General features: G+C 43.8%; 1 protein-coding gene across 1 annotated transcript in view; it reads right to left on the bottom strand.

Moving 5' to 3' along the window:
- Positions 1-8,613: 8,613 nt before the first annotated feature.
- OXSR1 (oxidative stress responsive kinase 1) overlaps positions 8,614-25,303 on the bottom strand; it is an 88,236-nt gene continuing 71,546 nt past the window's right edge. Inside the window, exons 12-18 of the mRNA XM_056129506.1 lie at positions 19,860-19,895; positions 18,116-18,262; positions 16,580-16,644; positions 12,993-13,045; positions 11,896-11,964; positions 10,794-10,858; positions 8,614-10,383 (exon numbers count right to left, since the gene is read on the bottom strand). Coding sequence (XP_055985481.1) covers positions 10,309-10,383; positions 10,794-10,858; positions 11,896-11,964; positions 12,993-13,045; positions 16,580-16,644; positions 18,116-18,262; positions 19,860-19,895 — 510 coding nt within the window. The 3' untranslated portion in view covers positions 8,614-10,308. The remainder of the gene's footprint in view (positions 10,384-10,793; positions 10,859-11,895; positions 11,965-12,992; positions 13,046-16,579; positions 16,645-18,115; positions 18,263-19,859; positions 19,896-25,303) is intronic.

The raw sequence follows: 25,303 nt of genomic DNA, 5'->3' as shown, positions 1-25,303 counted from the left end.
TTCTAAGGACTCTGAACTTGTATTGTAAATTAAATATTGCTTTTCTCCATCTTTTTATAGTTTACTTTTTTTAAAAAAATTTATTAGTGAGACACCCTGAGGTACAGTTGTAGACTTACAAATTTTTGTGCTTGGGTTTCAGTTATACAATGATCAAGTACCCATCCCTCTACCAGTGCCCATTTTCCACCACCATGGGTCCCAGTATCCCTCCCACCCCCCATCCCTCCCATCCCACCCTGCCTCTGTGGCAAAGCAATGTCCTTTTTGTATGGACACAGGAAGACAGTTAATATTATGCTTTTGTAACTTGGGAGTTGACTCCGAATAATAGTCACTCCTAGACATCTGCTTTCTCAACTTAAGCCTCAGTTGTCCTTAATTCCTAGCACCCCAAAAGCAGGGTCCCGATGAGGGACTGAATAGACCCAAGGCAAGCTATGAGATACCCTGGCATCGAAATGGGCCAGGCCAAAGCAGAACAATACTTGTAAGTCAAGAGCATGGTCATGGACAAACTCTGTGATGACCCAAAAGAGGTAACCGAATAAGGACCCTGCTGGGGTTCGGAAGACTAACCTGCCTGAGGACTGTGGTCTGGAATATATAGTGAAATGTCCTCAGGAAGAACCAAACTTTAAGCTTGGTATCTCTTACTGTGCTCATACAAAATGACACTGCTAGAAATATTAGAATATCACAACCATTTAAGTGGATTACTAGTTGGGGAAAGAAGAAAACAACACACCCTGAATGGAATTCCTCTTACCTTTGTTGATTGGTTAATGTTCAGTCCCACCTTTGTATCCCCATCCTACATGATTTCTATATAAACAAGGCTGTAAGAGTGGGCTGGGGGATCCAGAGAGAGAGAAGAAGGAGAATCAGAGAAGAACGGAGAGGAGATTAGAATAAACTGCAATTAACACAGACCAGCCTGGCCCTCGTCCTGCCCATCGCCATCGGCCTCCCAGGGGTGGGGAAAGCAGGGACCACCAAACATGGGCAGCGAGAGAGATAGAACACTGCTGCCCTTTAGCATATATGAGCTGGTGCAGGGTGACCAGGGAAGATGTCCGTATCTGGCCCACTGATGGGCACAGTCGCTGGGAAGTTGCTCATGTCTGTGGGTTGGACAGTCATGCTGGCCGAACGGACGAGGAGGGGTGGTGGCATGAACACTTTCTTCTCTGTCCAGCTCCCATCACCTCAGCACTAAGCCTGGCTATCTCCTTCCTCTCCAGTCTTCTGGCAAGTTCTCATTCTCAGCGTCACTTGATCAAACTGCCAAGAGAAGAGGCCCTTGTACTGTCCTGACTGGGATGGCCACCAGCAATGCTCAGCCTTCACTGGCCCCTCAGTCAGGGTCAGCTGCTTCCTTCAGCTCCAAGTAGCCCAGGGAGTTGGAGAAAAGAGGTAGGGAACTTAGGCTCTGGCCGCTGACCCTGAATCCATCCCTGTGACCTCCTTGGGCTCCACTTTTCTACACCAGTGTAAAGGATAAGCTTAAATGAGCTGGTCTCTAAGGACCCCTTCCATGCTTGGGGTAAGATTCCAGACCACACAAAGAAATGCAAGGAGAAATCAAGTAAGTTGTTGTTTTTTTTTTAAATTACACAGTACTACCTGCAAATGGTCTAATGTTCTTTGAAAACATGCTCAAATTAGTCTTAAATTAGTTGTTAAGGATACAGGGCAACTACTGCAAATACTAAAAAGCGGAAAATAAAAACTGAGCTGTGGGGGCACAGCTCACACTTGGATGCACGCACTGAGCACCTGTAAAGCCCCGAGCTTGATCCCCAGTGCTACAATTCCCTGAACAGCTCCAGGAGTGACCCCTGTGCACCCAGCTGGGGTTAAGCCCTCTAGCACTGCAGGATATAAACCTGGTGGTCCCCAAATACAGAACTGTTAGGTTTGCTTTGCTGGGCTGGACATCATCAGGAATGGCCCCCAGGCCCTTAGTAATGTGAAGTTTTACACCTACTGAAAAATATTTTTAGGGGCTGAAGAAGAGATAGTACAACGGGTAGGGTGCTTGACTTGCACACAACCGACCAGGGTTCAATCCCTAGCATCCCATATGGTCTCCTGAGCATATATAATTTTTTAATTAAAAAGTTAAAGTGAGATGCTAAAAAAAAATCATAACATTCTCAATTAAAACTGAAAAAGTCAGACAAAGAGTGAAAGACAAAGGAAGAGCAAGGGCAATAGTAGGGACAAATTGGTTGTCATCAATCCATCTACATCAACATTCGCTTTAAATTTAAATTGGGATGAGGCTGAGCCGCACCTGATGTCCAACAGTCTAGGAACACAGATTTCACTTGTTGCTAATCACTCTTTGTCCTTTCTTTGTCTTCTGTCTGTTGGTCCTTCTGCCTCCATAAGTCTTTCTGGTCTGTGTTTCCATTTGCTCAGGTGTCTTTTGTTGTTGTTTTTGGGTCATGTCTGGCTGTGCTCAGGACTTACTCCCAGCTCTGAACTCAGAGATCACTCACTAAATGGAGTGCCAGGGATTGAACCCAGACCAGACACATGCAAGGAAAGAACCTTACTCACTGTACTATCTTAGCAGACCTCCATTTCAAATTTCAACATTCTGGAAGTACAGTGCAGCCAGCAGGTCAACCTGTACCAGCATCAGCAGCCTAATGGTGCCTTCAGGTTTTCTGATACCCCAAAATTGCCACTGTGTTTCTGATCAGACCCCAACAAATCAGGACCAACTTTCCAGAAAAACTCAAATGTCCAAAAGTTAGGTATGTGGGAGCTAGGCACACAAACCACCTCCAGCTCAGCTATACAAATTCATTTATTGGCCTTGCTTCGGTGACCCATAACTAAAAGTCGCAGTTAATCTCAGACCCATGCAAGGCTAAACAAACCAGGGTAAATTGGAGAGGGGAGGGTCAGCCTGGTGCCCGCCCAAGCAGAGGCCCTGGCAGTCACTTGTTTCCATAATCCAAAAGCACCATCATGCCCCCCAACTGACTCCACCATCTCAGGACGGTCCTCATGGAGATATATTCTGCTGTAAATTTGGGTATGTGGGTTTTGTGACTGAAATCGCCAGGCTTTCATGGGGTCAGGATGGGCTACCTCCCCCAACCTCCCTGTACTTCCAGAAGCCTCAGCAGTCACGTCCATACCCCAAAGCTGTTACCCAATTAAAAAGCTATTCCAGCCTTACCTTCCCAATAGAAGTACTGAATGCCCTGAACGAACACAATGGCCTCTTAGTATCTGTATTGCAAACAATAATGCACCAAAAGAAAAGGAGAGAGAGAAAGAAGTTCTTGGCTTAGAAGGATGATGGGGGTGGGGGTGGGATGTTGGGGGATAACGGGAAGGAAACAGGGGACATTGGTGATGAGAAATGTACACGGGTAGAGGAATGGGTGTGTGTTGGGATTGATTTAAAATCACTAATGGCTTTGTAATAGTCTATCTCATGGATATTCAATAAAAAATTTAAATAAATAAATTTCAACATTTTTGAAACATCAGGCAAAAGGTTGCTGGGCTGTATCTGTACAACAATTTCCCCCCCCCCCCCCCCAAAAATAACCTATAAATTTACTAGAAGTTCACTTAAATATAAAGACACACAGATTTTTTTCTTTTTTTTGCTTTTTGGGTCACACCCGGCGATGCTCAGGGGTTACTCCTGGCTCATGCACTGAGGAATTGCTCCTGGCGGTGCTCAGGGGACCATATGGGATGCTGGGAATCGAACCTGTGTTGGCCATGTTGACTGCGTGCAAGGCAAACGCCCTACCCGCTGTGCTATCACTCCAGCCCCAAGACACACAGATTTAAAGTACGTGGATGAAGGAAGATATACCTAAACAGAAGCTAGTTCTAGAATTAAAGCTAGCTATAATCAAAAGAAAGCAAGAGTAATTACATTACTTTCAGAAAGAACAAGAAAACAGAAATAAAGAAGGGCTCTAATCATACAGGAGTTAATTTTCCAGGAAAACAATCTTTTTTTTTTTCCTTTTTGAGTCACATCCTGCGATGCTCAGGGGTTAGTCCTGGCTTTGCACTCAGGAATTACTCCTGGTGGTGCTTGGGGGACCATATAAGATGCCGGGGATAGAACTCAGTTCAGCCACGTGCAAGGCAAATGCCCTACCTACTGTACTATCACTCCGGCCCAATACAAAAATTCTTAATGTGCATTCACCTAATCTGTCACTGTCACTGTCACTGTCCTCCTGTTGTTCATCGATTTGCTCGAGCGGGCCCAGTAACACTGAGACTTGTTACTGTGTTTGGTATATCGAATAAGTCATGAGTAGCTTGCCAGGCTTTGCTGTGTGGATACTCTCGGTAGCTTGCTGGGCTCTTTGGGTGGAGGAATCAAATTTGGGTCGGCCATGTCGGTCGCGTGCAAGGCAAAGGCCCTACCTGCTGTGCTATTGCTCCAGCCAAATGTGTACATTACTATATACATATGTCACGGTCATGGTCCTCCCGCTGTTCATCGATTTGCTCGAGCGGGCCCAGTAACGTCTCCATTGGAGACTTTGTTGTTACTGTGTTTGGTATATTACACATATGAATGGTAATATATATCACTGTCACTGTCACTGTCCTCCCGTTGTTCATCGATTTGCTCGAGCGGGCCCAGTAACATCTCCATTGGAGACTTTGTTGTTACTGTGTTTGGCATATCGAATACATCACAGGTAGCTTGCCAGGCTCTGCCGTGCGGGCAAGATACTCCTGGTAGCTTGCCCGGCTCTCCGAGAGGGGCGGAAGAATTGAACTTGGGTCGGCCATGTTGGCTGCGTGCAAGGCAAATGCCCTACCGCTGTGCTATCACTCCAGGTAATATATATATGAATGATAATATACACATTAAGTGAATATATATACATGCATATGTATATGCATAACGAGAACAGCAAGGATAGAGATGTATTTACCATTATAGCCAGAAATCTCAACATCCCTCAGAATTGATCAGAATTGGGCAGGTCCAACACAGAAAATCTTAAATACAAAATTGAACTAAACCATATGTCTATTAACCAGATAAAACTGACATCTATAGTGGCTGGAGTGATAGTACAATGGGTAGGGCGTTTGCCTTGCATGCAGCGGACCTGGGTTGGATTCCCAGCATTCCATATGGTCCCCCGAGCACCACCAGGAGTGATTCCTGAGTGCAGAGGCAGGAGTAACCCCTGCGCATCGCCGGGTGTGACCCAAAAAGAAAAAAAAAAAAACCCTGACATCTATAGATTACTTCACCCAGACGTAGCATAATTAGTATTTATCTTGGGCTCACACTTAACAAACTTGAAAGAACAAAATATTAAAATATCTGTTCCTAGCCCACTGTGGAGATGGAAAAAATTTCAAAATACTTACAAATTAAACAAACACAGCTTACTAACAGTTGGAGCCAAAGGAAATCTCAAGGGAAATTTTAAAGTTTTTGAAACACAGTGAAAATAAAAGCATCTTATTACATTTGTGAGAAGCAGTAAAAGTGGTGAGAATTTACAGCAGTAACTACATTCCTGAGAGGCTGGAGAAGAGAGTACAGCAGGTAGAGCACTTGCCTTGCATGCAGCTGACCCAGGTTCCATCCCTGGCACTACATAGGAACCCCCAACCCCTGCCAGGAGTAAGCCCCGAGTACTGCTGGGTGTGGCCCAAATACAGCATGCTGTTAACACCAAATGCTGGCAAAGATGTAGGGTGACAGGTATTCCCCCATTCACCCAGGGGTGGGAAGGAAAATGGGATGGACACGCTGATTGTAGCTGCTGCAAGTACTAAGGGTTTACTCCCAGTTCTGTGCTTAACTTGGGTGAATGCAAGGAAACTGCCTTAGCCCCTATACTAGCTCTCTGACCAGCAGTTGGTTTTTCTTTGGAGGCAGCACACATTTCAGTCATGACTATTCTAGATATACTCTTCCCCTCCAGTTTCTAATAAGGTTCCTGTTATTGACCCAAAGGAGCTGAAAACTCATGTTCACACAACATTTGTAAGCTTTCCAAGATTAGAAGTGACTAGGCGGAGAATGGATAAATGGCTACATCCCAAAATTGGGTTCATGACCAAAAAATAAAAGTTATCAACCCATAACAAATATGGAGACTTTAAATGCATATTACCGAGTCAAGGAAATTGTTATGCAATGTACATACTAAATTTCTAAATATATCTGGGGGAAAAAAATACATGACTTTCTGGGAAAGGCAACTGTGAAGACTCTAAAAAGTTCACTAATTGACAGGGAGTAAAGGGAGAAAGGTGTCAATAATCACTGAGGATTTTAGGGCACAGAAATTATTCTGTGTACTGTATTGGTGGAGATATCATTAGACATTTGTCCAAACAGAATGTGCCACAATTGTGAACCAAATGTAAACTATGGACTTTGGGTTATGATGATGTGATGCAGAGAGATTGTAACAAACTGAACCACTTGGTACAACATGTTGGCAGGCAGAAGGCCACGCAGGTCTGAGTCAGCAGGTATTGGGAATTCTCTGCGCTTTCTGTCAATTTCGGGTACACAGATGAACAGATGCACAGGAGGAATTTAAGAACTGTTGCACTGAGCACTCTCCTGGGAAGAGACAGCTGAGGAGTCAGGCATGTTGAGGACATCTGAGATTGATGTTCTCCTCACACAGGCTTGCTTTCCCCGGCACACGTGTCACTTTTGAGTGTTGAGTACTTCCTATCTGTCCCCACAGGAGTCAGAGTCCACTTACATAACCTGCTTATCAATTCCAAGGCTCTAAGAATTGCACCATGAAATACCAGAACCCACAAGCACTCCTCTCCTGGCTCAAAGGCCATCTTTTAGAAGGCAGGAATTATGGCCAGAGAGATTATTTATCCAGATAGGTAAAGGACCCAAAGAAAGGACCCAGAATCTAATCTAAACCCCTACATTAAGTTCAGCCTTGCTCTGAACTTTCCAGAAGGGACTACCAAGGGCTCAAATCTGGCCTTGACTGCAGATCCCTTAACACAATTAAAGAGATTAAATGCTAGTCTAGAAATTTTTTTTTCAGTGCTGAGCACTGAACTCAGGGCCTGGTGAACACACGCTTGGAGGCTGCTCTGTTCTCACTTAGCTCCAGGCAGCATTCACTCCTTGGACACCAGTATTTCTCTTTTTTTTTTTTTGCTTTTGCTTTTTGGGTCACACCCAGTAATGAACAGGAGTTCAGAGGTTACTCCTGGCTCTTGCACGCAGGAATTTACTCCTAGCGGTGCTCGGGGGACCATATGGGATGCTGGGAATTGAACCTGAGTCAGCCTCGTGCAAGGCAAATGCCCTACCCACTGTGCTATTGCTCCAGCCCCGCTAGTTTAGATAATTTGCAGATCTATATAAACTTTTTAAAGTTTATGTATGCCTTGGTTTTTTTAGGTTGTTTTTTTTTTTTTGAGGAGGAGGAGGGGTATTGCTTGTTGATATCCATGGCACTCAGGGGCTATTCCCATCTCCGAGCTTGGAGGTCACACCATGTGATGTGGAGAGAAACTTTTACAAACTTGTTTCTGGGGACTGATGGGCCTGGGTCCACATGCAAAGCGCGCAATTGGCCTGTTGAACTCTAACTGGCCCAGGTTTTTCTCTATTTTCACAAAAATTTTAAGTTACGTGTGACTCCCTGATCCATTTCCCATTGCTTTCCACCAACAGCCATTAAAGAATCTTTACACCATCGTGGACAATTTACTCTTTATTGGTTACAAATGAGGGAAACATGCAGGAAAATACAAAGTTCAAAAAAAAAAAGGAGAAAAAAAGTCAAATATTTTACATCTTCCATAATCTAGCGTAAGTCATGAGGAGGAACCTCCCTTTATTGATACACCATTATTTTATTGTCCAGATTATCCAACAGTATCAGCTGGCTCTAGGATTTGGTTCAAAACTTAAGCAAAAAACCAACAAACCTATTAGTCATGAAGAAAGACCGTACGTTTCATAAACAGCATTGGCACATTACCTTGTGCTAAATCAGTCCCTCTCCCAGCACCTGAGGGTGCCGGGTACCTTGGGACAGTCCTGAACCATCACTCTGGGAGAGGCGGGAGCTTCTCACCAGCCCACACGCTGCCACGTGGGCAGTTTCTCTTATTTCTTAGACCACTACACAAGCCAGCAAAGAGAGTCCACCACAAGTCACACAGAAGAATTAACACTGTTCTGGGCTTGGTGTCTGACTCCTAACTCCCAGCAGAGCAAAAAAAAAAAAAAAAGAAAAAAAAACGGACAAGAAAGAGAAAAGTCCCAGCTCACGTCCAGCACTGTGCCCGTCAACTGCCCCACTGCAACCCCAGGGTAATGGCCATTGGAGATACTCAGCAAGGGATGGGCCGCTGCATTCCCCCAGTCTGGGTGTCAGACCACGCCCCAAAGGAAAGCTAGAACACGGCAACACTACCCCCCTGGATTCCTAAGTGAGATTAGGACAGGCTTGTCTGACTCTAAAGCAAACCAATAAAATGTGGTGCCCCCCCCAAAAAAATACCTATCTCTTTTTCACACCTAATTCCCATCTCCCTGTCCTTACCCCTACCAACCCCCTCAAAAAAAAAAAAAAAAAGCTAAGATCTTTCCAGCAAGCACCTCAACCTTCTTTCTTCACCAGGCTCAGACTCTCTAATCCACATTCCTCCCCATTCCCATCCCAGACTCAACCCCCATCCTTGCTAGCATCCACTCTTGTTCCCTACAAGCCTTTGCAGACAGGGCAGGTAAAGAAAACCCACATCTAAAACTACTCAGAAGAAACAACAACAAAACAAAACAAAACAGAACATGGCAAGTCAGTGTGGGGAAAGCTTCCAGAGATACTCAGCGGTTTTAAGAAATGGGTACAGTAATCTTGTTATTCACAAACCAACCATGATGGAAAGGGCTGGAATATTTCTCTAAGAGGCAACTCTCCTCTCTTCATGGGCACAGGGTCCCTCCAAGGGTTGTTTTAAGGCCAAATTGAGTATCCCTTTCATATACAAAGCCTGTTAAACAAAGTTTTGATTGTGAAACAGTAGGAAGAGAAAAAAAATCAACCCCACTGATTATTCACATATTGCATTATGAGTGCACTTTTTTAACCGAAAGAATCGTTTATATTATTTCTGTAGAAAATCAAATGAACACTGTCCATTCATAAATCCGAAAGGTCACGGCACATGTGGTTTCACTTTCCATCCTGGGTCCCGTGCAGTGTGGAAGTGTGGCCCCTCCGAAGGGTCAGTGCAGAGAGGGGCAGAAGGCAGGCCTCTGGGCCAGTTTGAGTCTCCTTTATTGCTGTAGAATTTCAACCTTGCATTTCTCCTCATGATGTGGAGGCCAGGCAAACTGATTTTCACGGGAGGATCAAGGAGCACTTTTTCTCCAATTAAATTTGCTTTAGATTTGAAAATAAATACTTGCACAATAATATGAGATATGATTTTTGTTGTTGTTCAAGAACCACCTCTGGGAAAATTAATGTTTTAGAAACTTGATGTTTTTCTCTAAAAACAGTCCAAAGTACCCCCGTAAAAGAACCAGGGGCTGAAGTGTGACCACAGTCAGATGTTTTGCACCAGCTGAAGTTAAGGCTAGCGCCCCTTCTGAGAGGGAGCAAAGATGAGGGGTGCCTGAGAGCAGCTCCAGCAAAACGCCTAGAAATAATCACGAACAAAACAAGAATATGGTTTTGGTTGCCTCTATCTGAGGTTGTGCTTTTTCCTAACAAATGTTGTTAGAATTCACATCAGAGGCAAAAAAAAAAAACCAAACCAACCCACCCAAAAAACCTAAACAAACCATCTTCCTCACTACAAAAAAAAAAAAAATCCCACTAAATTCAAACTCTCTGGGTTTCTAGATTCTAACAGCTACTTCAGCAGTGGAGACATGCCCAGATGCTCCCACTGGCCAGGGAGGGAAAAGGGACAGGAGGTGAGAGTCCATGGAGCTGCTCCTTTGCCTCTCGTGCCAGCCGTCACTGCAACAAGAGGACAGTGCTGTCTCCTGGGGCCAAGCACAGGGCCATGGCGTGGATGGACGAAGGCGGAGGACACAGGCAGTTTACTAACGGAATTCTCGGGGTGCCGGCCACCGGTGATCCAACTTTCCTTTCCCTGTGGGGAAAAACAGGGGTGGATGGCAGGAGAGACGTAAAGAAAGACCTCTAAAGCTCTTTGCTGGGAGGCATGTTGCTGGGTTCTTTGGCAGTAGTGGGTTGAAGCCAACAGAAGCAAAAGAGAGACGCGTGTGTGGAGTCTCCGCGAGCCGCCTCTTTCAGGGCCGGTTTAGCTGATGCTGAGCTGGGCAAATCCTATTAGTTTACCATCATCAGGAATATCTGAACCTTCGACACCAGATGCCTAAGAAGCAAACAAAACAAGAAGTTGTAGGTACCTACCGACAAATGTATAGCACTTAAAACTATTAGCGGGACCGTAGGAAGGAGAGTGTTAGGCAACAGGGCCTTAGTTTACAAACAGGTGATAGATGTGTCTTGTCCCGAAAAACAGGGCTCAGTATAAAGGCCAAGTCAAACGAAAGGCTAACACTGTCTGTGAGAATCATCAAGAGCCTGGGATAGGTGGTTTCCTTGAAGGGAGCAAAGAAAGGGAGCCCATTCCAAGAGAAAGGTCAGCCCAGGAGCTTGAGGCGGGGGAGCTCAGTGAACAACTACAATGTTTTAACATTCTTATCACTCAAGGAATATGATCTACAGAGGCTGCTGGCGTACAAAAAGTGAGATGGTTTAACAAGGGGATGGGATGAATACCAGTTTGAAAGTGACAGATCGATTTGACTGAGGTTCTTCCACAATTTTCTGCAAATTAGCTGCCACTGTAATCACAGAAATAGAAAGAGTAATGAGAAGCTAAGTAAATCCACTTTCAACCAAAATTTTAAAACTTTAAAGGTAGTTTGGGATCTTCCACGTACAATCAAACTTAAAGCAGGGAGATAATCAATCAGTCCCCCAGTGGAAATGTCTTTCAAAGACAACAGCCTGAAACTTGGGGTGAGTGAGTAGCTATGTGTGCCGCGGTGCCCAGGTTCAAACCCAGAGCCTCTCAGAGAAGAAAGTTCTGCCCTCCGCTTATGAGCCATACCCTACCCCTGAAAGTCATTTTTAAACTTTTCTCCAAGTAGCGCAAATAAACCCTGAATCACTGCCCAGACAGACTCACAAGTAGAAAAGGAATGATTTGCCCATGCGTGGGTGGCCCTAGCCTGGGAGTCAGCAAACGAGGGGCTGTGCTCTGTCTCCCTCCTGTTTGTGGGTAAACGGTAATTTTCAGACGCCAGAGCAGAACAAGGTACACAAAGCTGCATTACTTTCTGATCCTTTACAGAAAATTGTGCTGACCTGCCTTAGACCTGAGGTTCCCAAGTTTCTCTGGCCTACTGTCCCCTTTCAGAAAAATCAATCATCTATCACTCAGTATCTCCCTGGAAACCTACCTTCTTTAAGGGAACAAAAAGCACCCCTCCCTTGCCCCATGGGTGCTGTGCCCTCCTGGGGGTGATGCCTCCTACTCTGGGAAGCGAAGCCTGAGTCCTGCAGTGGCCATGTGCCTCTGGTCTTACTGCCCCTTTGCTTCCTGTTTTTCCTAGGACTTAAATCCAAAGATGATGTTGGCAGAGTTCATCCTCCGAAACGGCTCTGATATGACCAAACCTGCTGTAACTTCTAATTTCACTTCTACCAAGGATTCCCAGAGACTTCATGCACTATCCTCAGTGGTCACAAGCAAACTCAGAAGTGAGACTATTGTTTTGGTAAGGAAATATTACTTTAGCAAAGTCAAGATGCATCCTGAGAACCACCAGACTTAGTTCTAGGGCCAAAGAGCAAGGTCAGGGCACAGAGTAGTTACCTATTACTAAATCCCTTCCATCAACCAGGCCAGCAGAAATGAGTTCCTGAGAGACACCCTCCGCTGTATCTGCAAGGACAAAGAGAAAGGTGCTGTTTCTTGTCACACATGTCCCTGCAACTTTTCCGAGTCAGCACAGATCCCAGCTAGATGCAAATTCACAGACCAAAGAAGACAGATGGGCCTTCCCCCAACATGAAAGGTTTTTCTTACCAATGGAATTATCTCATGTAAGAAACTCATAGAACTAGCTAGAGGGCAGAGTCTCTTATCAGTCTGAGCGCAAACACCAGCTCAAGGTAAAGAACGTTCCAAATAACGGTTAGACAGGTGCCAGGAGCTTGCTGGCAGAGAGCCAATGCACAGGTGCCGAGGAATCTCCTGTTGAGGCAATCCTACTCTGGTTGAGGCTTATGAGATCCTGAGACATGATGTAACCAAAGACCTCTAGAAGAGTGCTTTAGTCTGAAGCCTAAGAACAAATCGCAATCTTTTCACGCATGCCCAGCTTGTGCCCAGAGTCCATGAGAGATGGTGCTTGGTTGCAGTCTGGGGGTACTAGACTCCCCATCTTGTTTCTTCTGCGTGTTTGGTGAGGAGTGAGAACCGTTGTCTCATAAAACTGGAACTGAACTCCAGCTTACACCTCCTTCCAGCTTTGCAAATGCAACAAGTCACTTTACTGTTGAACAGTGGGGGATAAATCATCTTTACTTAAGTTATTTAAGGTACTTTGAAAATTTAACAAGATAATGCTTAAGAAATGTCTTCACAAGCTGTACATCAGAGCTATACTCATCAGCACCTGTCTGTATTGGACGAGGTTTTATAAATGAAGTTAGCAACTTATAAATTGTCTTTTGGGGGCCACCCCAATAGTGCTCAGGAGACTGAATCCAGTGTCCAACAGGCAAAGCACCTGCTTCAGTCTTTTGAGCTATCTCCCTAGCGCAATAAATTGCATTTTACTGAAGTAAGATTCTCCCCCTCACCCAAAGAAAAAACCCATAAACCTTTGAACTGGTAACATTTTTAAAAACATAATAAAACATTTCATTGATTACAAGTGAAAAGTTATTTTGTATGCAGAGCCTCACCTCTCCCAGGAGTAAAGTCAAATCGAATATCATTTAATTCTTTTTTTGAATTCCTATGAAAGAAAACATAAAAAATAAGGTTATGAATCCATGCATAAACATTCCACCAATGTATATTCACAAAACCACACCTCTACCCCCTCTGCTCAAATCTGCCCAAATGAGTCGACAACACAGACCTTGAGTGATAATCGGAGCAACACCATCAACCGATCAATATAAAAATTTATACCTTTGAGATGACTCTTACATGCCCATTCCCATATTTATCATCACTAATAAGATTATAATAAAACTAAGGAAAATCTGTACGAAGACAGGAAGGTAATGTGAGATGACCTCTGCAGCTTTATCCCTACTTTCACCAAGGCTCCTCTGGCCTACCACTGGGTCAGCCTCGGTGGACTAAAGAGAATAAAAGGCACAATGTTCTCCCAGATCCCGTAGCTCAGAGGCTGATAGTAAAGAATACACAGAGTGACACAATAAGGCAAAACTTTAGAAGCACTTTTTAACTAGGGCTTAAAGGAACTGGCTGCATTCTGGGGACATGGCTCCAGAGAGTCAACTACGCTGATTGGCAAGGGGCAGTTCCAATGGCGCTCACCACCTTAGGGACTGAGATAAACAAGCTGCTCGGAGTCTCTGCTGAAGGTGAGGAAATCAGAACCCTGTGTCCAAAGAAGCCACGTACCATCTCTTGGGACCCAAATCCATTGACTGACTTGAAGGATACACTGAGGAGGTTACTGAATTTATGCTTAAATGTACTTACCCAATTCCAATACAAACTGCCCCAACGCTATCTACACTAATTGCTCATTGCACTCGTACATTACCCTCCCCTTCTGCATTACCTATTACCCCAAATTGGTACCTAGCTATGTTAGAGACATAATGCAAACAACTTCCAACATAAACCTGATTACCAAGGAAATGTTTATTTCCTCATTTCTCCATATTCTTCCCAACAGCTAATAGTGTACTATGCACTGTCTGTTTACTAGTTGTTTAATCCACTGAATAAAATTAACACTGAATATTCAGCATCATTTTAGTGATTGACTGGCATGCCAACCACAATGCTTTCAAAGGCAACATATGGCACTAATGTCATTTATAATGGAATTATTCTTATCACTGAATTAAATGGTGTTATCACTGCTTCCAGGAATTTAATTTCAGAGTCTTCATTAGTGAGAACTAAGACTCTCATCTCCTCTTCCCAAAGTGTTGGGGACACAGTCCATTAAAACATTATTCTTTCAAAAGACTATCAGAAGTATCTTCTTCCCTTCCCTAAAGCACGTGTTACACAGAATTTTTATACTATTAACTACTCTAAGATTTCAAAACAAAAAATTTGAGAGCCAGGGGTGGAGGTGTTGGATTTGGGGTTGTGCGGCGTAAGGAGCAGTTGCCAGCAATGGAACCGGAACCCTCACACATGCAAATTAGGCTCCTACCATGGAGAAGCCAAACAAAGCTTTAAAAGATGGAGTTCACACTTTGAATACAGAAGGCCTGGGTTTGATCCCAAGCATTACATGGTCCCCCAAACACTGAAACAAATGATGCCCACACAGAGAGCAGGGAGCAGTCTGCTTGCTTTGGGGACACTGAGTACCACTGAACGTGGCCCCAAAACAAGAAGGGAGAAAAAAAAAAAAGAGGAGCCAGAACAATAGTACAGCAGGTAGGGCATTTGCCTCGCAAGCAGTTGACCCAGCTACAATTCCCACCATCTGATGTGGTCCCCCAAGCACCACCAGGAGTGATTACTGAGTGCAGAGTTGGAAGTAGTCCCTAAGCATCACTGGGTGTGGCGCCATAAGCAAAATAAAAAAATAAATACATAAGAAAAGGTATGTAATGAAAAATAAAATACAGCCAAAACATTCTAGTCAGTCAGAACTAAGACCAGGTGAAACAGAAGGACATCTGAAAAGGAAGAGTAGTCAAAACTTATTTCTTCATATTTAAGGATGTAATTTGAATTGCTTCCACTGATAAAGCCAAAGCATTCTCAAAATAGCTAATGCTGTATCTATCTCTAATTATGGTCTTACTGAGAAAATAACTAGGAATTCATACTTGGAACAAAGAATTGATAACTTTTTTTTTTTTTTTTTTTGCTTTTTGGGTCACACCTGGTGATGCTCAGTGGTTACTCCTAGCTCTGCACTCAGGAATTACTCCTGGCGGAGCTCGGGGGACCATATGGGATGCTGGGAATCGAACTTGGGTCGACGTATGCAAGGCAAACGCCCTACCTGCTGTGCTATCGCTCCAGCCCCGATAACTGAGTAGTCTTTTAAAAAATGTTAGTAAGAGTGGCCAGGGTGATGGCTCAAAAGACTGGAATGCAATCCTTACATATGTGAGGCCTGGGTCCATGCCATCTCTGGCTACGTGGTCTGCCTAAGACCACCAGGATTAACCCAAAATACAACAAAAATCAAAGATCAGTAGTAGTTAAAAAAACAAAAAACAAAAAACTGGCCAGAGTGATAGTAGAGTGTTAAGTCCATTTGCCTTGTTTGCCCAGATTCTATCCCCTGTACCCCATATGGCCTCCTGATCACTTCAAGGAGTAATTCCTGAGTGCAGAGTCAGAAGAAAGCTCTGAACATAGCCAGCAAAAACAAACCAACTCAAATCAAAACAAAACCCTCCCCTTAGCCTCTCAGATGAAGAATTTTTTGGAAAGGTGTGTGTTTGTGTGTGCACACGCTGAGGGAGGAGGTGTGTGGGTGTGGGGGCCAGCCTTGGTGGTTTGAGAGGGTAACTCCTAACTCTGTGCTTGGGGGTCACCAAATGCAGGGTGGGGACTGATCCCAAGTGTTCTGAGTGCAAAGAATGTGCTGAAGCACTTTGAGTCCAGTTAAGACTTTACTTTGATCAAACACATTTATAAGTAGAAAGAGATCAAAGTAGTTATTTAGATCATAACTACAATTATAGTTGCTCTCGCAAGAAAGCTCTGGAATCCCAATCTAACAAGCTACAAAGGGAAAGAAGAAAATGACAGATGGCTCTGAGAGCACTTCTAGCAAGCCATCTGCCAAGGCCTTTCCATGTCCCCACCAGAACCATCAAAACTCAGAATACTTGCTGTAAAAGAAAAAAAAGAAACCAAAACTACACTTGGAAGTTCTCCTTTCACTGTTAAAATAGTTGTTGGATCCTTAACCTGACGACTCCCAATCAGAAAGCACTTCAGTCTGAACCTTAATAGCACTCAATACTGAGATGATCCCAGTGACAAGATTCATCTGTCCTACACCCCTACTGTGACTTACTTGACAGGCTATTCCTCCATTACTCGGCACGGTACACTCTCTCCTCTCCTATTCTCTCTCTCTCTCTCTCTTTCTCTTTTTTCATCACTGCTAGGAGAGAGAGCAAGTTACATAGTCACAGAACCTATCCCCACCCAGGGACTCACAGTCACTATTTTCCTCTGAGGCAAGCACACAGTACTGGGTGCTATGAAGATGCTCTGGAGCACTGACAGAAAAGGTGACTGCCAAAGAGAACACAGCACATTCAAAGTACTCAAATAATGAAGGGAAGAGCTTACTTACCTTAATCTTAGAACTAGACTAATGGGGATCTTGGTTTCTTGTGAGCTTGCTCCTAAAGACGGAGCCTAAAAAGCATCGAAAGGTATAAAGTCATTGCCTGGAATCTTAAGTGTGGTGGAGACAGCGATCTGCCTCGGAACCATCCACGGGCCAGCAAGTTTTCTTCATCTCTGTGAGGCCATCCTGGCCCCTAGGATAATCCCTGCTACGGGGGTGCATGCACCCCCAGGCAGCAACAGGAGCTGAATATCAGCCTGAGTCAAACACAATTAGAAAGATCATTCTCAAACCCATATAAATTCCACAGAGTCACATTTAACTTTTGTATCATTTAGACCCTCTGTTCTCTCCCGGGGCGAAACATACAAGTCGGACGCCAATCTGCCAGCTACCCCACTAAATCCACACAAACTGGAGGCTCTGGGTCTTTGGATGGCTAAACTCACACTTCTTGAAAACTACAGCCATCATTTGCTTATTGAGGGCATTCATAGTTAAGTTGTTTAGAAAACAGACCCAACCACCTTTCCATCAGCTTTCCTATGACAATTATCTTCTCAGTGTAAGTGAGGACCAAGGGAAAGCAGAGTAAGTGGCGGCCTCTAGAGGCAGAAGCCAGGGTGAAGCCTGGGCCGGACTCCCATTCCTCTGCTTTCCATCTAAAGTGTCACGGGGAAAGAGAGAGCTTTAGTATGTATCTACAGTTCAACAAACAGACGTGGAACTCTTGCCCTAACCCTGGGTAAAGCCGTAAGCTTCAGGCAGTGTGTGAGGCCTGAGGGGGAGTCACAATGGGGACCCCACTCACCCCCCTCTGCTGCCTCCAGCGAACTCTGACTGACCCAAGCACATCTGTGCCTGAGAAAGGGGCCTGCAGATTACTGACTCATTTTAACGAAATCCACCCTCACGGAATCATTGAGTATGGGCTGACCAGGGTGTCATTAAAGCAACATTACTCAGTACCAGCTGCGGCCGGGGCTCTAGCTAAGTGGTAGAAGTGCTGTTTTGCATAGATCAAAGAGGCACTCTGTTCTAGCCCCCAAACATATGTAGACACACATTATACATTAGTGAACAGAGTACCTGACAATTCTACTCTCTGGTTGGACTCTACCAGCTGCACCTGAAGCCAAAGTGTAACCATCTCATAAAGAGCCAGTGGAGACCAGTCTAAAACTTTTTGATGCTTAGAATATTTTCATGGCTATCTTGTTTTTGTTTTGTTGGGTCACACCCAGCGATGCTCAGGGGTTACTCCTGGCTCTGCACTCAGGAATGACTCCTGGCAGTGCTCAGGGAACCATATGGGATGCCAGGGATCAAAACCAGGTTGGCTGCATGCAAGGCAAACACCCTCTCCACTGTGCTATTGCTCGAGCCCCAGCTGTCTTGTTTTGTATTTTTTTTTAAGTCCAAGTAAGTCCAATAAAAGAATCTCAAAGTCTACCATGTCATCAACCATATTATACTGGCTTGCGTTCCATATAATCTCCATTTTTTCCCTATCTACCAAGATGCACATCCCTGCTTTACCTGAGTTGTTTTTGCTGGCTCCGCAGGGGGTGGGACAGAGACTTGAGTTGGCTGTGCAGGAATCTGCCCAGCTGGTTGAGGTAGACGAGCAGGAATTTGTTCTGGAACTTTAAGTAAGGTACCCACTGGTTCAGTTGTAGGAAAGAGCTTTAACAAAAAACACAGACAAACACAGTGCTAATTAAACTGAGTGTAAAGGGATGCAAGAAACCCAGGAGTAAACTCTAAACACAGCTGGGTGTGACCCCCCAAAAGACATAAAAACAACAAGAAAACACAAATGCTGGGCCAGAGCGATAGTACAGCGGGTAGGGCATTTGCCTTGCACACAGCCGACCCGGGTTCAATCCCTGGCATCCCGTATGGTCCCCCAAGCACCACCAGGAGTAATTCCTGTGTGCAGAGCCAGGAATAACCTCTGAGCATCACTGGTGTGACCCAAAATTTTTCTTTAAAAAAAGGACAAATGCCCAAAACCAAAATAACAAAAAACAAAAAGTCTAATTCTTAAGAGTTTCACTCATGTGGTATAGTAGTAACTAATTTTCTTCTCCAGAAGAGCCATTTTTTTTCTCTACCCCATTTTGTTTTCGGGGAGTTACGACCAGCAAAGCTCAGGACTTATTCTTGGTAGAGTTCAGGGGATCATATGTAGTGCTGGGAATTGAACCCAGGTCAGCCTTGCGCAAGGCAAGCATCCAGATGTCTTCTCCATCCAGTTCCTATGACATTTATTTTTAACTATTACTATCGAACAATTCTATCCCTTTGTCCATCAAAATAGCATCGCTGAATGTACTAATTAGATTAGGCACAGGAGCAAGAGAAAATGGTTTAGAGAAGCAGAGAGAAGCTCAGATGAACCCATGGTGGAAGTGATGCAGGGCAGTGGAGAGCAGGCTGCTCAGAGGCAGAGGCATGCACATCAGCGCCCCCACAGAAGGGCTTTTCTGCAGGGACCAAGCAGGAGGCACGATCTAACAGGATCCCACTCAGAAGACTACTGAGCCCACTGACACAGAAATGACAGGCAACAGAATCAATCTGACTGAAGAGGAGGCTACAGGTTTGAGGAAACACTACACGGGCCAGGGGGCATGTTTTGTAGGCGTGGGACCACACTTTGATCATCAGCACCACCAGGAGCAGACGGGATGACCCGAGCAGTGCAGGTTGTGGCCCTCTGGTCCCTGGCGCTCCAGGGTCCAAGCACCACTGCATCCTTGGGCACTGGCGATGTTCTGTTTGGTGGTATTTAGGAAGCATATGTGGTACTGGGGACCAAACTGGGGTCGGGCAGATGCCAGGCAAATACTTGGACACTAGCACTGACTCATCCAGCCAGACTTATCAAGTACAGCCAGGAGAGTCTCCCTGAACTCTGCCTGGGAGGTCCTCCCAAAATGAAAACAAAATAAAGTAAGAGATTAGAAATAAAATCAAATTAAAAAAGGAAAGATGGATTATGATAAACTTCTAGAAAGTTTAATGCAAAAAGACTACTTTTAATTAACCATGCCAAAAAAGCAATTCATGAAGAATATCCATTAGGACAACTTCTAAACGAGTGCAACGGCAACAAAACTTACTGCAAGGGCCTGTCCAAGCCCAGGACAATCACAGATAACACTCAGCAGGCACAAATTCTCATTCCCATTCAGATACATACCAACAAATATGCTTCCCCTTAAAACCAAACAAAAAGCACATACACTTCAAAGATTCTCTAACTGCAACTACTTACCTCAGAATTTGATAATGACTCTTTCACTCGGGGAGACTGAAAGAAATACCAAAAAGAAGACCTGTTAATTCAAAATTCAAATTGCTTATAGTCAGTTCCACGCTGCATGGAATGTTGAAATGCTGGTTAACTCCATTTCATTCATTTCATTCATTTTCACTGGAAAGTCACATTTCACAAAGTACAATTCCGTCTACATGACATGTTCATGATATCCTATGTCCTGGAATATCAGATTCCAGAACAAAGGTAAAACTCAACACCGTCAAGCTAATCATCCATCACCTCTTTGAGGATTATAACACTGATACATGCTTTGAAATTTTTTATATTTTATTTTTATTAAAACATGATGATTGACAAAGCTGTTCGTCGTCCAGCTGTTCCAGGCCCACAGCACTCCAACACAAATCCCACCACCAGTGTGCGTTCCACCCACCATTTTGTCCATTTTCCTTCCATCCCTGATTTGCCTACTGATCAGGCACATAAAAATTTTAATTCATGCTTGCTCCAATGAAAGTTAAAGGAGTGGCAAATGGAATTATCAGAAAATAAACCAATAAAAGTCAATTTGTGAGGACTGATTGCCATATTTTAATCTATGTAAATAAATTCATATCACTAAATATATATATCTATTCTCATTTACATAAACAAGCTTTCAACTCTGCATCTAAAATATATTGCATTAATTTTATTTTGTACTTGATTATGTGCTTTTTTTTTTTTTGCTTCTTGGGTCACACCTGGTTATGCTCAAGGGTTATTCTTGGCTTTGCACTCAGGAATCACTCCTGTCAGTGCTCAGGGGACCATATGGGATTCTGGGAATCAAACCTGGGTTAGCCACGTACAAGGCAAACACCCTACCTTGCTGTGCTATTGTTCCAGTCCTAGACTATGTGTTTTTTGATTGAGAAAACGAAATTTTTCAGAACTAAAACTGAAAAATTAACTGTAATCTGACCTGTACAAATTTAACGTTAATTTATTAAAGAACAGGGATATTCTTTCAAAGCTTCGGTCTGTAATTAACAACTTCAGGAAGTTTAAAAATGATGCAAAACTTTTAATCTAAGTTATTGTCCATAATTTAGTTTTTCTACTTACTTTCTTCTAGTCTGCAGCTATGTATTACAGTTAGTTGTCATTGACACTTTTGACTTTTATCTCCGAACTGTAAGAATTTTGAAAACTAAAGTTCCCTTTCCCACTTTAATACTTCTCATCTTCAGTTTACCTAATTTTTCTTCAGATTAGAAAGACACAAATTCCCAGCTGGAATCCTACAGAGTGAATTGTGTCTCCCAATGTCCGCATCCTACAGAACACCCAGTTATTTGACCCTCTCACTGGTGATGTTAATTTTAACAATGTAATCAGGGCATTTTCTGGTTTCTCTAGTATATAACAATAACTTTTCCCTCTTACATCTCATAGGCAGTCTGTGGAGAAGCATTTTAAAACTATGTCAAAATCCTGGATTGGAGTGATAGCACAGTGGGTAGGGCATTGCGTTTGCATTGCAAGCAGTTGACCCAGGTTCAATCAACAGCAGCCCATATGGTCCCCTGAGAAACGCCAGAAGTGATTATTAAATGCAGAGCCAGGAGTGACCCCTAAGCATCACCAGGTGTGACCCCAAACCAAACCAAACCAAACCAAAACAACTATGTAGAAATCCTACTCATCAAAATATCTTGCTACATTTAGCAGCCCATGATGACCCTGCCTACTCTAATCTTCTGTGTTTGTTTTTATTTTGTTTTGGATCAACACCTGGTTATGTCCAAGGCTTACTTATGGCCTACTCTAAGGAGTCACTCCTGGTGGTGGTCAGGGAACCACATGTGATGCCACGGATCAAACTCGGTTGGCCGCATGCAAGGCAAATGCCCTACCCACTGTACTATCACTCCGGACCTCATTTAATTTTTATAACTGCTTTATGGTGGCTATAAAATGATGTTCTACCTCTAACACTCCTTCATATCTGCCAAGATAGCACTTATTTAGTACCCATTATGTAATATTTATATATTCATATATCTATTCATGGGCTTGTTTTGTTAATTTTTTTTGGTTTTTGGACCAGATTGGTGGTACTCAGGGCTTACTCTTGGCTCTGTGCTCAGGGATCACTACTGGTGGAGTTCAGGGGACCACATGAAATGCTATGGATGGACCCTGGATTGGCCATGAGCACAACAAATGCCCTACTCACTGTACTACCACTCTGGCCCTTAGGTATTTCTATATTATGAACCTATTATAGATATGGACTCACAGATTCTGTTTTTATTTTTTTTAAAAGTAATTCATATGATAGTTCCCCCTTATAAGAGGGTAGTCTGTTCCCACCTTTTTGCCAGAACTCAAAAATAATTTGTAAACAATTTGTAATTCCACATATCCTTTTATTTTTTCAATTGAACCACTGCAAGACCCTTACAAAGCTGTTCATGATTAGGTTTCAGTCATACAGTGTTCCAACAATCATCCCTCTACCAGTGTACATTTCCCAGCACCAGTGTTCCAGGGTTCCCTCCTATCATCCCTCCCTAATCCCCTACCCCCCCTTTTTTCAGTTTTTGGGTAAGCCCTAGCAATACTCAAGGATCACTCCTGGCTCTGCACTCAGGAAACACTCCTGTTAATGAATGCTCAGGGAACCTTATGGGACGCTGAGGATCAATCCCAGGTCAGAGAGTGCCAAGGTAAGTGTCCTACCTGCTGTACTAGCCCCTACATACATTTTTTTCCCTGAAGGAAGTTATATAAATACACACACCCTTTCAATTTCCCATTCTGTCTCTCTCAAAATGTATTGTGTATATGCGATTTTTCTCTCTTCACTCGCTACCTGTCTGAATGCAAGGTTCCGTCCCAATGGAAAACCAGCAGGACTGTACTACTGTTCAAGAAGGGAGACATCCATGACATTGGCAACCATCACCCGATCTGCCTATTGTCTGTCATCTACAAGTTGTTCACTCGAGTCATCCTAAATAGGATTGGCAGAACACTAGATGAAGGACAACCATGCAAGCAAGCCGGGTTCCGCAAAGGATTCAGCACCATCGACCATATCCACACAATAACCAAACTCATTGAGGTTTCTCGGGAGTTCAAGATGCCGCTCTGTTTAACGTTCATTGATTTAAAGAAGGCCTGTTGAGACGGAAGTGGTCATTGAAGCCCTAGCCAATCAGGGCATTCAAGCCCAATACATCAAGATCCTCCGTGAGCTGTATTGCGGATTCACTACCAGGATCTCACCATTCTACAAAGAAGTAATCGTTGATGTCAGGAGAGGGGTTCGGCAGGGTGATACCATTTCACCGAAACTCTTCAGTGCCACCCTCGAGAACATCATGCGACGACTGGAATGGGAAGGAATGGGAGTGAAGATAGATGGTCGGCAATTACACCACCTCCGCTTTGCTGATGACATTGTTTTAATAACACCAAACATCAGCCAAGCGGCACAAATGCTGGCCGACTTTGACCGTGAGTGTGGAAAGGTAGGACTACAGCTGAATCTTACGAAGACAATGTTTATGAGAAACAGCTTCGTTCCTGATGCCCCATTCGCTCTCAGCGGAATGACCATCTCCGAATGCAACAGCTATGTGTACCTAGGTCGAGAAGTCAACATGACAAATGACCTGGCACCCGAGCTGCGCAGGAGGAAGAGAGCGGCTTGGAACGCCTTCAAGAACATCGAAGAAATAGCTAAGAGGACGAAGAACCTCCGGCTCCGGACACATCTCTTTGATTCCACTGTTCTTGCTGCATTAACATATGCCTCAGAGACCTGGGCCCTACGCAAACAGGATGAGAACGCTATTCAGGTCTCCCAAAGAAGAATAGAAAGAGCTATGCTTGGAATATCACGTTTCACTCAAATGAGAGAAAAAATCCGGAGTTCCGACATCCGTCGACGATCGAGAATCAGGGACGCTGTCTCATTTGCCAAGGTGTCAAAAATCAGATGGGCTGGTCACGTAATGAGATTTAAAGACGACCGCTGGACGAGAGCTGTTACTGACTGGATTCCACGGGATGTCAAAAGACCAGGTGGCCGCCCACCTACCGGATGGTCAGAGTTCTTCATGAAGATCATGAATGATCAGTTTGAGGCTCTTCATGTTCCCAGAGCGAACAGATGCCATTGGGCTACACTAGCACGCGACAGGGACAAATGGAGACGTTACTGGCGCCCGCTCGAGCAAATCGACAACTAACGGGAAGTTAAGTGATTAAGTGATATGCGATTTTTAGGAGTAACTGAAACTGCAAAGTCCTGGTTAAGAATGAACTACTGTGGCTGGAGGGATAGTACAGAAGGTAGGGCATTTGCTTTGCATTCGGCTGACCTGGGTTCGATCCCCAGCATCCCATATAGTTCCCCGAGTACCACCAAGAGTAAATCCTGAGTGCAAAGCCAGGAGTAACTATTGAGCATTGGCAGGTATGACCTCCCCCCCCCCCAAAAAAAAAGAATGAACTGCTGTAATTTATTACCGCAATTAACAATTGTGATTTAAGGGTATCCCTAACTGGACAATGGGAATCCATTCAAGCAGACTCCTGAAATATAGTCTTTTTTAATAAAAAATTTCTTCCTGATAAAATGGGGTATTCCAGACAGATCTGATTATTTTTCCCCGTGTAAACTCTGGAATCAGTCATTGTTTCAAGGAGACCTTACATTTTAGCAGGAAAAGGCATTAGTGATCACCACCTGACCCTAAGGTATGCCTGATGTTCCTGTTTTGCTGCTCTTTATTAATTGGTTGATTCTAAGTTGTTCCTAGTCTGGCTGGTGGAAATGGTGCTTCCTGCATTTGTGTAAGCATGGACACTGATTCCTAGTCTCAGGTAGTTTTTCACACATCATCGATAACTATTCTGCTAACTACTCAAAAGGGCAATGTCAATCTCTAAGGCTTCCTCTCTTTGTAGCTCCCTCTCCCCGGAACTCTATGAACTATATTGACCGTAGTCTCTCTGCCTCATAGATCTAACTCCTCCATTCAGAGAAACACTCTCTAGGTCATAATGAGAAGAGTCAAACAAAACTTTCCAGAACTGTCATGGATGTTAGAATTCACAAAGACATTAACATAGTTATTGTAATTATATTACATATTTTTAAAAGTTGGAGACATGGAAATGAAAAAGTAAATAAAAAATTTAAACACCAAATCAAGCTTCTAGACTATTACTATAACTGAAATGAAAAATAGTCTAGATAAGATTAAAAACTTGTTAGATACTACAGAAGAAAAGACTGGTGAATCTTACAACAACAACAACAACAACAAAAAGGAGAGAGAAAAGATTTTGCTTGTTTTGGGACCACACCCTGTGATGCCCCGGGATTCGGGGTTACTCCTGGCTCTGCATTCATGAATCACTCCTGGCAGTGCTCGGGA

The sequence above is a fragment of the Sorex fumeus genome, unplaced genomic scaffold (genome assembly GCF_029834395.1).
Source record: "Sorex fumeus unplaced genomic scaffold, SorFum_2.1 ptg000072l, whole genome shotgun sequence".
NCBI classification, from domain to species: Eukaryota; Metazoa; Chordata; class Mammalia; order Eulipotyphla; family Soricidae; genus Sorex; species Sorex fumeus.
Note: the sequence above shows the minus strand (reverse complement) of the source record. Positions and strands in the feature narration are given on the sequence as shown.